The following is a 12,579-nucleotide window of genomic DNA, read 5'->3' on the forward strand; positions in this document are numbered from 1 at the left end:
GGCCTTGGGGATGTAGATCGGAATGGATCTAAACAGGAAGAGGAACCTGGGCAGTACGTTCATTTTGATCGTCTGAACTCTCCCCGCGAGGGAGAGCGGGAGTGTGTTCCATCTTTGCAGGTCCTTTTTAACTTCCTCCGTCAGGCTGGTGAGGTTCCATTTGTGGATCCCTTTCCAGTCATGGGCTATTTGGATCCCCAGGTAGCGGAATTTATGTCGGGCTTGTTTGAACGGCAGCCCCTTTAGTGCTGCCCCCCCCCCCCCCCCCCCCCCCCCCCCCCCCCCCCCTTGCGGGTGTACTGGGAAGATCTCACTTTTGCTCATGTTGAGTTTGTAGCCCGAGAAGGCTCCAAACTCTTTCAGGAGCGCGATGATTCCGTCCATGCTGCTTTGTGGGTCCGAGATATAGAGGAGCAGATCATCCGCATAGAGTGAGACTCTGTGCTCTCTACCTCCCCTTCGGATCCCCCTCCAATTTTTTGCTGCCCTGAGCGCGATTGCTAGCGGTTCAATTGCTAGTGCGAACAGCAGCGGGGACAGTGGGCATCCTTGTCTGGTGCCCCTGTGCAGCTGGAAGTATTGGGAGTTGGTATTGTTGGTCTGTACACTCGCCATGGGAGCGTTGTACAGGAGCTTTACCCAAGCGGTGAACCCTGTTCCAAGCCCGAACCGCTCCAGTACCTCTATGAGGTATTTCCACTCGACTCTGTCGAAGGCCTTAAGATGGGTAAGTTAAGATGAAATCCAGTACAGCATTAATTCAGGGCGACAATAATGAAAGATCATTGACTTGAAACGTTAACTCTGCTTATGTATTCACAGATGCAGCAAGACCAGCTGAATATTTCCAGCATTTACTATGTTGATTTATAACATTTCTCGATATTAGTGTCTTTACTTTGAATGTTGTATGTGAAATACTGTTTCGTAAACTGTCTTAATTCCATCTTAAACCAGTGTTGCCTGAAATTTGACATTATTATTAATGTGCAGTTCGGCCAATTCATCCAACCTGACATCATGTAAATCCTATGCTGTTAGAGCTTCATCAACGAGGCAAACAGTTGCTTTTGAATTTATTATTTCAGTCACAGATAGAGGTATTTAAAAAGTTTGTAGTCTTCAAAAGGTTACTTGGGCCAGATGTGATGCATCTTAGGTTAGTGAGGGAAGTACGTGTAGAAATCCCAGAGGCTTTGGCCACAATCTTCTTCCTTCCAATCCTTCTTGGAAGATGGGGGTTGTGCCAAATGGCTGGAGGATTGTAAGTGTTACATTTATAGTTAAGAAAAGGTGATGATGGTAAAACCTGGCAATTACAAGCCTCTCAGTCTAATCCCAGTGTTGGAAAAACACCTACAGACAATACAATGGGACAAAACTAATTGGCATTTAGTAAGGTATGTCTATCAGGATGAATGTGTTAAAGGTAAACTGTGCCTTAATAACATGATCCAGTTCTGTCAGTGTTAAGTGGATACTGTGGTTGATGTTGTGTACATGGACTTGTTAGCAAAATTAAAGTCTACAGGATGAAAGAGACTGTGGTAGTATTGGTGCAACTTTGTCGAAGAGACAAAAGATACTGATTTTCAGACTGGACAATGATACACAGTGGTGTTCGCCACAGCTCTGAAGGGTGGCATGGTAGCAGTGGTTAGCACTGTTGCTTCACAGCACAAGGGACCTGGGTTTGATTTCCAGTTTAGGTCCCTTTCTGTGCAGAGTCTGCACGTTCTTCTCGTGTTTGCGTGGGTTTCCTCCCGAGTCCCGAAAAACGTGCTTGTTAGGTGAATTGGACATTCCGAATTCTCCCTCGGTGTACACGAACAGGTGTGGCAACTAGGGGATTTTCACAGTAACTTCATTGCAATGTTAATGTAAGCCTACTTGTGACACTAATAAAAGATTATTATTTTTGATGTGCATTAATAAACTGGATTTGGGTACACCAAGCATAATTTGAAATTTCAGATTGTACAGATTTGTGAAATGGGCATTAATATGAAAAAAATAAATGTAATGTGGCGAGGTGTTAGCGATACATTTTCGTAGGGATAATGATGAGGCAATATAAGCTGAATGGTAAATGTTAAAAGGGATGCAGAAACAGTTTGACCTGTAAATCTGATAAGGATCTTCTTGTGGATCCTGTCACTCGTTTTCCTTTGTAAATTTTCTTCTTTTTGGCTTTTATAATTTTTGTATCTGGACAATTATTGGGACCTGTACCTTTAAGATGGACGTCACCTCAAAAACTAATCTCTCAGCAGGCTGAGCTGTTGCTCTAACATCAGTGATGTCACCTCTTGATGGACTCGGCTATCAGCCGACGGACTACTTTATTTTCCCGGATCTCAACTGATGCTCGATGCTGATCATTCTGGAATGTTCCTTACTTTTTGAGACTGTGTTTGCGCTTTCAGTTTTTGTTTTAATCATGAAACTAGAGGGCCACACCTCTGATCTCTCTTTAAAGACCTAAACAAAAGACCTTTTTCTCTGCGCAGCCATTTTAATCTGCAGGGAAATCCAGTCCCGCACCAGCTGCAAACAGGGTGGGTTCTTTGAAAACACATTTTAAACTCTCACGAGAACTCTAGTCTTATCTCAGTGATGCTGATGGTTAATCTGGTGGAGGTGGAAGCAAGTCAGAACTGAACAGGTCTGAGGTGGATCTTCCATGTGAAGGCCCAGGTTAATACAAGTAAAAGTGACTCCCCAGAAGGGATCCCACAGCCTGAGAGTCCAGTCTAAATGTTGTAGCCAGAAGACTTTGTTAGCAACCCAACTGGTGGGTTCAACAATCTGCGTCCTGGGAAGATAGCTGTCTACAACAAATTCAATATCAGCGACAAATCCACTGATCTCTTTTTCTTCCATTTTAATCCCGAACATTTTACCCCTTTCGCCTGTGTGTCAGCCTTGTATGTGTTTGGGTAGAGGATGGGACGGGAAAAGGGTAAGTAATAGATTAGTTGATATTCTATTATAATTATTGCATGCTTTATCACAATTGTTGTCATAAACAAACAGTTTTTTGTGTTTTACTTATAAATCTGGTGCCTGTATGTAATTGGATTAGTCGAGGGCCAAAGATCTCAGAAACTTTAGATGAGTCATTGGTTAATTCACTTCCTTAATTTACTTGCTTTGGGACTCCGGGGCCGGTGGGACTGGAATTGACCGCGCACTCGCCCAGGGTGTCGTAACAATACACATTTGTTTGAAAATGACAGGATAAGCCAAGAAGGCTGTTTATATGGGATCCTTGATTTATTAATAGAAGAACAGAGTGCAAAAGGAAATAATGCGAAGCCTGAAAAAAGCAGATGTGCAATTATTTTGCAGGTTCACAAAATGCCATGTGCAAGTACTTTTGAGATGTAGCCACTTTTGTAATGTAGGAAAAGAGCTGCCATTATGTACATTGCGTAGCCATCTAAGATGGCCACCTGCAAAGGACCATGGGAATTATGGCCAACCCAGTACTCAGACAGATACACAGCCTGTGTGTATCTAAAACACAGGTAACCAGACCTGATCGAAAGCCCCGCTCGTTTGCATTTTAATGGCCCATTTTCCCAGGACAACAGAACTCCAATCAAGCAACCGGTACAGCCACAGACTGATTGGTGCCACTCCCCTTACTCAGAAGGCGCAACTGCGAAGGTCAAGGACCGATAAGGACCCACCCAGCTACCAAGGCACCTGCCGCTTTATTGGCCGAAATCGAAGAGAGTGATCAGAGCCCTATTGAACTATTGGGTCCAAGATTAAGGACCGCCCCAAAGAGCGCGAAATCCCAGAGGGATAAAAGAGGACACAACCACGTGTTCTGTCTCTTTTGGATCCGGCGGGTGCCAACTCAATTGCAGCAGGAACAGCCAGCTAAGTTCAAGACCAAAGATCGCTACCTGACGGATGAGCCCAGCAGAGACAGAGCCACTTTCTTTGAAACAGCCAAGTAAAATCCAGATAAAGGCCTTATCCATTTGCACAGTGCCAGTCACCCTGAAGTTTAGTATAGGTTATTGTAGCCAATAGGTATAGTTTAACTCATAGTAGATATTGTGTTGCATGTTGAGAGTATGTAAATAAACAATCTTTTGAACTAACTAACTGGTTGTGCGGCCATTTGATCGATATAAGGGAAGGCTTGTGGTTCATCAAGATAAATAGAACCCACAGTATTGGCGACGCTGTTGCGACGGAAATAGAGCAACAATAGCAAGCTCCTGCAAACAGCAGTGTCATAATGAAAATATTGGTCAGGACACCGGGTATATCTCCTCTGCTCTTCTTTAAAATAGTACAATGGGATCTAGAGGGCAAACAGGGCCTTGGCTTAATATCTCATCTGAAAGATAGTACAGCACTCCAAATTTAAGGCAATTTAAGAAATGGAAGAAACACTTCTTTTTTGAAAAATAACAAATTGCTGTGATTAAAATGGACTTTCTGAAAGTTGGCTGTATATGGGGAACAATATTTAACAAGAACTTTCAAAAAGGAATTGGACAAATACTTGGAGGGGAAATAAATTACAGGACTATGGGAATAGAGCAGGGGAGTGAGATTAATTTGATAACTTTATCAAAGAGCGCAAGCAGGCACAATGAGCTGAATGATGTCCTTTTGTACTGTATCTTTTCAATTTGTGATGTTTTCTCCGGGATGACGGGAAAATCCCGAAGGCTGGTTTAGCACACTGGGCTAAATCGCTGGCTTTTAAAGCAGACCAAGGCAGGCCAGCAGCACCGTTCAATTCCCGTACCAGCCTTCCCGAACAGGCGCCGGAATGTGGTAACTAGGGGCTTTTCAGAGTAACTTCATTGAAGCCTACTCGTGACAATAAGCGATTTTCATTTAATTTCAAAATCATTGTTCTGATTTGATCTTGGGTTTTAAATTATGTGGAAGGCAGCAATAGGTCTGAACAGTTAGTAGCATATTATACCGAAGAGCTGATGAGAGCAGAATTTGGATGCTCATTACCAAGGCTGTTCCATTTGTTTCAATAGGCTGATCAATTTGTTTAAACACATTGCACAATATTTGAATACAAGAAAGGATTTTATATAGTGATATTTTATTCATGTAGAATAAATGAGTATCTTCACAATTTTTATCGCTTTACTGCATCTTATAGTTTAAATTAATCTTAAAAACAGCAAATACAAAATCAAAGTTATATACAAAGCACCTGTAGATAAAACTTGAAATCACAAATAAACCTTCACATGCAAAGTTTTTAAAGTGACCTATACAATATGTCTTGATTAGACTGGTTCCTCTGCCTTTTGAAGAAGAGTTCCAAAGTCTCTCAACCCTCAGAGAAAAAAACTCTCTTCATTGCTGTCCTAAATGGGCTACCCCTTTATTTTTCAATAGTGGCCTCTAGTACTGGATTTGCCTACAAGAGGAAACATCCTATCCACATTAATCTTGTCAAGACCCCTCACCGTCTTGTATGTTTCAATCAAGCCATCTCTTCTATTAAACTCCAGCGGATACAAATCTAGCCTGTCCAATCATTCCTTGTAAGACAATGCACCAAATCATGGTTTTAGTTCAGTAAACCTTCCCTGGGCTGCTTACAATGCATTTATATCCTTCCTTAAATAAGACAACCAATACTCTCCACAGTACTCCAGATGTTGTTTCTCCCTGCATGACAAAAATAACCTTCCTACTTTTATATTCAATTCCCCTCACAATAAATGATAAGATTCTATTAGCTTTCCTAATTACTTGCTGTACCTCCATTCATGAGTTATGACTCATAACTGGAATGGTTTTGAAAAAATTGTCCGTATGAGTAAAGTTAACCTAATCACAGAATCATTAAGCACAGGAGGCCATTCAGCCCATTTTGCCAATGTCAGCTCTCTGTAAGAACATGGCTAGTCCACTTCCCTGCCCTTTCCTCATAGCAATGCAAATATCAGATGCCTCCCCAATTTCCTTTTGAAAGCCACAATTGAATCTGCACTGCCACTCTTTCATGCATTCCAGATCCTAACCACTCACTGCATCAAAACAGTTTCCTGCTACTGTTTGTTCACCAATCACTTTAAATCAGTGTCCTCTGGTTCTCAACTCTTCTGTCAATGGGAACAGTTTCTTGCCACCAACTCTGTGTAGGCCATTCATGATTTTGAACACCTCTATCAAATTCCCCTCAATCTTCTCTTCTTTAAGTAGAGTAACCCCGACCTTTCTTAACTGAAGTCCCTCATCCCTGGAGCCATTCTCGTAAACCCTTTATGCACACTCTCTAAATCCTTCACAAATCCTTCCTAAAGTGCATGCCCAGAATTGGACATAATACTCCAGTTGAGGTTGAACCAGAATTTTATAAAGGTGACAACTTTGCTTTTATACTCTATGCCTCTATTTATAAAGCCAATGATCCTCCATGTCTTTTTAACTTCTTTCTTAATCTGCCCTGCCACCTTCAATGATTTGTGCATGTATACCTCCAGGTCTCTCTGTTGATCCCCTATTTTATATTGCTTTCGCTCATTCTCCCTACCAAAATGTACCACTTCATACTTATCTGCATTAAGTTTTAACTGACACGCATCTGCCCATTACACCAGCGTATTTCTTTTGAGTTAATTACTACACCCCTCATAGTTCACAAGTGCCATATTCAAATTTTTTTCAATTGTGCCCTATATACCCAGGTTTAGGTCATTAATAGAGATTGAGAAAAACAGTGATTCTAGCACCACCCCCTGGGGAACCTGAGTGTATACTTTGCACCACTCTGAAATTCAATTGTCCACCACCAGGTCACCTAGCCAACTTTGTATCAATGCCAGCACTTTCTTTTTTATTTTATGGGCTTAAATATAGTTGCACTACAAAATTATTTTTTGAAAGTTCATACACACATCAACTCTCTATTACCTTATCAAAAAACTCAATCTAGTTAGTTAAGCACAATTTGCCTTTAATAAATCCGTGCTGGCTTTCCATAATTAATCCGCACTTCTCTGTTAATTTTGTCTTGGATTAATGTCTATAAAACCTTTCCCACCATCAAGGTTAAACAGATTGACCAGTAGTTACTGCGTTTATCCTTGCCATCCCGTTTTTGAATAAGGATGCAACATTTGTAATTCACCCAGTCCTCTGGCACCCTCCCCGTATTCAAGGAGGAGTTGAAGATTGTGGTCAGTACCTCTGCAATCTTCAACCTTACTTCCCTCAGCATCCTCACATGCAACTCTGTCAGTCCTGATGATTGATCAACTTAAGCGCATCGAGCCTAGTCCAGATGATTAATCAACTTAAGTGTTTCTAGCCTTTCTCATACCTCCATCATCACTTTTTAGCCCATCGAGTATCTCACCTACCTCCTCTTTCACCAAGACTTGGGCAGCATCTTCTTCCATGGTATGCCAGAAAGAAAGTACTCATTTATTACCTCAGCCATGCCCACTTCCTCTATGCGGAATCTGAACTTTGGTCCCTAATCAGCCCCACCCCTCTTCGTTCTATCCTATTATTTATATGCCTATGGAAGAATTTGGGATTTTCTTTTATGCTACCAGTCTCTTCTCATACTTTACTTTCCTGATTATTTTTTCACTTTCCTTCGGAATTTCCTATATTCAACCTGGTTCTCACTTGGTATTATTAACCTGACTTCTGTCCTACACTGCATTCTCATGCAGTGTGGGCAGTACGGTAGCACAAGTGATTAGCACTGTGGCTTCACAGCGCCAGGGTCCCAGGTTCGATTCTCTGCTGGGTCACTGTCTGTGCGTAGTCTGCACGTTCTCCCTGTGCCTGCGTGGGATTCCTCCGGGTGCTTCGGTTTCCTCCTATGGTCCAAAAATGTACAGATTAGGTGGATTGGCCATGATTGGCCGAATGACCTTCTGCACTGTATGTTCTATGCTCTATGTTCTTATGCTTCCTCTTACTGTATATCCTGGTCATCCAGGATGATGAGATGTTTTCCAAACATTTTTTTTTTGATTCTTCTGATGTTGGCTCTCAAAAAAGGATATCTAGTCACTTCACATGCCATTATTTTATTTCATAGCTCAAATACCTGGGGCAAGGTACAATAGTGAAGTACAAAAAGAATTTGTATTATTCAACTTGCTAACAGCGAACCATTCTTATTTATACAATTGCACATTTGAAATCATTTTGGAGTCATGCATGAAATAACTGAATTTGATGCAGTTTTCCTTGCTTTTAAAATTGGCCCCATTGGCCATAAAGCAACAAAAATAAAACTGCTTACCTGCCCTTTAAAAGCATCAATAATGAACTGGAGAGATTGAGGTTGCACACACTCTATGCACTTCTGAACAACATGGTTTCCATTTTGGTCCTTAACACATTTTAAAACGTGACCATCAAGCTCCTTTACCATATCATTCTGCATTGAGAAAAGGACTATTAAGAACTACAAATCTAATTCATTGGAAAAATCTTGAAACAGAAATATTTCTGCAGTAATTTATTCAGGTTTCTACTAACAATTAACTCATATTAGAAAAAATCTGTTCAAACTTACAATTACCTGCTGGTCTGCTGATATGGATTCTAATGCTTTCTGAATAACACGACAACCATACATCTGTAGAGCCAAGGGTAAAACATGGCCACGGATACGTTGAGCTAAAGCTAGCTTCTGATCCATGCTTCCAAACTGAAAATATTAAAACAAAACTATAAATCTCAATTCAAACTGAAACGTACAAATATGGATTCAACATCTCAACGGTAACAATATTTTGTGCCTATGCGATAGTGCCACTGCTCTTGATTCAGGCTTCCAAATTGATTCCTGCCTCAGCATTGGACAATTAAGTTAATACCATGAGACGTGAAACTTTCCCATATCTCTCAGTACTGCTTCACAGCCACAAGCGGCTGCACGGTGATTAACACTGTTGCCTCACAGCTCCAAGGACCCAGGTTCAATTCCGGCCTTGGGTGACTGTCTGTGTGGGGTTTGCACTTCCTCCTGTGTCTGTCTGGGTTTCCTCTGGGTGCTCTGGTTTCCTCCCACAGTCCAAAGATGTGCAGGAAAGGTGAATTTGCCATGCTAAATTGTCCCTTAGTGTCCAAAAGACAGGTGGGGTTACTGGAATAGGGTGGAGGCATGGGTTTAAGTAGGATGCTCCTTCCAAGGGCTGGTCCAGACGCGATGGGCCTTCTGCACTGGAGGGATTCTATGATACTATGAAAGACCATGAGCCAGAGTTAGGCAATGGTTGATTCAAACATGCAAACAAATAATTTTAAGACAAGTAGCTTCTGCCTGTTAATCGAACACGGCTGTGCACTGGGCTCTGGAGTGTGTGTGTGTGTGTGTGTGGGGGGGTGAAAAGAGGTGGAAAAAGAGAGGAGGAGGATTTAAGGCAAATAAGTCTCTTGCCCTCAAACACTCACTATTTTCGTTGCGCATGTTAAAGCCTTAGAAGTTGATCCAGAACATACTGGACAAACTGAAGTAAATTTAGAAATAATGGAATAATCCTCTATACATTTTACAAACAATTATGCCACTCACACCAGACTTTACAGCAAGAATTTAAAAAGTACATGAATTATACATGGAGCACAAATGTACTTTTAACTCAAAAATTTGAAATGCATTAGTAAGGAAGAGCCCCTACTAATGCTGCATATTTGCCAATTTAACAGTTTAAGAATTTGCAAATTCATGAAGTGATCTATTGATTAGCTGCGATACTGTCAATTATGTGACACACCAGCGATGTATAGTTACCGTGCACATTAATGCTCTAATCTATATTAAAGGAATTCTATACCCACTAATATCCTGTGACACTGCACACGGCATTATAGGACACTGGGCTGAGACTGGAGCAGTCAAGTTGGCCATAGAGCAAAGGATAGGGAGTTAAGGCATTGGGCTAGGGATATGAAAGTTAGATTATGAAGTCCAGGAAAAGCATAGATAGAAAACGTGCTGGTTTATTGTAATTATGTTTTATTGCTGTTTTATGTATTCAACCAAGTCAGGTACATTAAGTTCAATACATCTGGATTTTTTAAAAAAAGAATATGGCTATGTGGTTGAAGGTAAGCCATTACAGTTCCATGCAAGAGTTCTTCAGGGAAACATCTTCAGACTAATTATCTTCCACCACCTCATCAAAGATGAGTTCAGGGATGAAGCTGTTCACTGTTCGTTCCAGTACTCACCTGAATTTGCAATTCTTCAAAAATGAAGCAGTTCATGCAAACCTGCAGGAACTGTATACAGCTTGGCTTGATGAGCAGCAAGTAATATTTAACCCCACAAATACCAGGCAATAACCACCTTGAACAAGGAAATCCCACTATCTCCCCGTAAGTTTCAATGGCACCATAATCACAAAGTCCTCCTGGGCAACCTGGGCAGAGTTCCTTTTCCGTGAGTCTGCTAAGTCAGATGGTAAACAGCAGACAGCCTTTCAGTTCAGCAAGACAATATTAACTGTTCCACAGTCCAGAGCCCATGTCATCTCTCGATCACCTTTGACAAAGTTTGTGCAGCCATTGTCCGGATTCCAATGACTGTTAAATGTCTCAGCCTTTAGGAATTGAAAGGAACATTGGGGACCTTTGTCTTAGCAGATGACCCAAGTTATTAAATACAGATGACCTTTGTATAGCTCACTTTGAAGTTGGGCTGTACAATCCACAAGGAGTCATTAGCGGTTCCTTAGAAATAACGAGTTGTGGGTTTTCCTAAATCAGCCAAGTGACTTCTTTTGTTCCGGAGTCATGGACAGAAACAAGTTTAACTATTTTAAAAGTCTTTTTTCAGTTTTAAAAATTTAGAAATAGCGATGAGCATATGTAGTGTGAGGTCTTAGTTCCTCATAGTGGACACTCGCAGCTTTGATGCAAAGCAGCTGCCACAACGGAATGCACATCATCCACCCCACTCTGCATGTGTACCTCATGTGCTTCGTTTGCCACTTAAAAAGGCACAAACTTGTTAGCTTGTCATTTACAGTAGTAGGGGTAGGGTTTATAACTAGGCTGAATCTAATTTTAGCAGCGAAATGGCTGCCATGTAGTGAGAAGGTTGTTTCTTAAAATTTAGAGTACCCAATTATTTTTTCCAATTAAGGGGCAATTTAGCATGGCCAATCCGCCTACCCTGCACATCTTTGGGTTGTGGGGGTGAAACACACGCAAACACGGGGAGAATGTGCAAACTCCACACGGACAGTGACCCAGGGCCGGGATTCGAACCCAGGTCCTCAGCGCTGGAGACAGCAATGCTAACCACTGTGCCACCGTGCTGCCCCATGTACTGAGAAGGTTGACCAGGCCACAGTTATATAGCCTATCCTTGGAGGGCCTGAAAAACCGCTAGTACTTTTTGAGCAGTTGCTATTCTTGGTTGATGATAGTACTCTCAATGATGAGAAATGCTAGAATCTTTGAATCCCCCTGGCCCTATCTATATTGCTTCTGTTGCAGGTTCTATGCTATCGCCTACAAAACTGATTAATCTCTGCATGCCTATCTTGCGAAGTCCACACTACCCAAAAAGTGAATTCTACGACATTGGTTTTTAGTCCGCTGACCTCGGTGTAGGAATACCTCATTGGATTTTGATTCTGGAACTCACATGAACCAATATTTTGTTTTTCCAGAGTTTCTCCGCAGTCTCTGTACTGCAAGACCTTTTTCTAGCTCTCTCTTTACTATCTGAGGTGACGTTGTGACTTTCCTCTGTGGTTTGAATGTGTGCAATAAATTAACCTTTTTTTTTAGATAATTTTTCTAGGTTGTTAATAAAAACCTGGATCACACAAAGAGGCAGTATGGTAGCATAGTGGTTAGCACTATTGCTTCACAGCACCAAGGTCCCAGGTTCGATTCCCGTTTGGGTCACTGTCTGCGCGGAGTCTGCACATTCTCCCCGTTCTGCATGGATTTTCTCTGGGTGCTCCGGTTTCCTCCCACAGTCCAAAGATGTGCAGCTTAGGTGGATTGGCCATGCTAAATTGCCCTCAGGTTCGATGGGGTTGTTGCGTTATGGGGATAGGGTGGAGATGTGGGCTTAAGTAGGGTGCTCTTTCCAAGAGCCGGTGGAGACTCGATGGGTTGAATGGGCTCCTTCTGCACTGTAAGTTCTATGAAAGACTTGATTGGTTCGGAACTACGCTATCACTTATAAAGAGGGAAACAAATCAAAATACCTTCCTGATTACAGATGGATGGGTGAGAGGAGTGCTGTTTAAAGTAACCCCCCTCTGTCCGTGACACCACCAATTTTTGTAATATATGACAAAAAATAGTTACCTCAAAGAATTTCTGAATGACATAATTTCCAAACACGTCAGTCATCAGTTGATATGCTGCCTGCAGGATCTCACTGAAAACCATCTGGCGTTCTGCAGGTGTGGCGCGTTCCAACTTTTGCTGGATGAATCTGCCAATTCCAAAAGAAAAATGAACCTGGCTCTACACTTACAGCCTTTTAAAATGCATTTTGCTGTAATTTTTGAACTCTTTTGTTCTCAAAGTGGAGAACAATACTGTTCTTTGATGATAACACTTGCCCTGACAATGAAA

The 12,579-nt window shown here is 41.7% G+C and overlaps 1 protein-coding gene across 11 annotated transcripts in view; it reads right to left on the reverse strand.

Moving 5' to 3' along the window:
- The window catches only part of LOC119967508 (pumilio homolog 2-like), a 123,947-nt gene that overhangs the window by 7,540 nt on the left and 103,828 nt on the right, over positions 1-12,579 (reverse strand). For 8 of the 11 annotated variants that reach the window (XM_038800165.1, XM_038800172.1, XM_038800171.1 and 5 more), the window contains 3 exons: positions 12,307-12,436; positions 8,546-8,680; positions 8,270-8,407 (listed from right to left, as the gene is read on the reverse strand). In XM_038800165.1, the coding sequence (XP_038656093.1) occupies positions 8,270-8,407; positions 8,546-8,680; positions 12,307-12,436 (403 nt within the window). The remainder of the gene's footprint in view (positions 1-8,269; positions 8,408-8,545; positions 8,681-12,306; positions 12,437-12,579) is intronic. The other 3 variants (XM_038800166.1, XM_038800170.1, XM_038800169.1) reach the window with 1 other exon arrangement.

This window comes from Scyliorhinus canicula, chromosome 6 (genome assembly GCF_902713615.1).
Source record: "Scyliorhinus canicula chromosome 6, sScyCan1.1, whole genome shotgun sequence".
NCBI classification, from domain to species: Eukaryota; Metazoa; Chordata; class Chondrichthyes; order Carcharhiniformes; family Scyliorhinidae; genus Scyliorhinus; species Scyliorhinus canicula.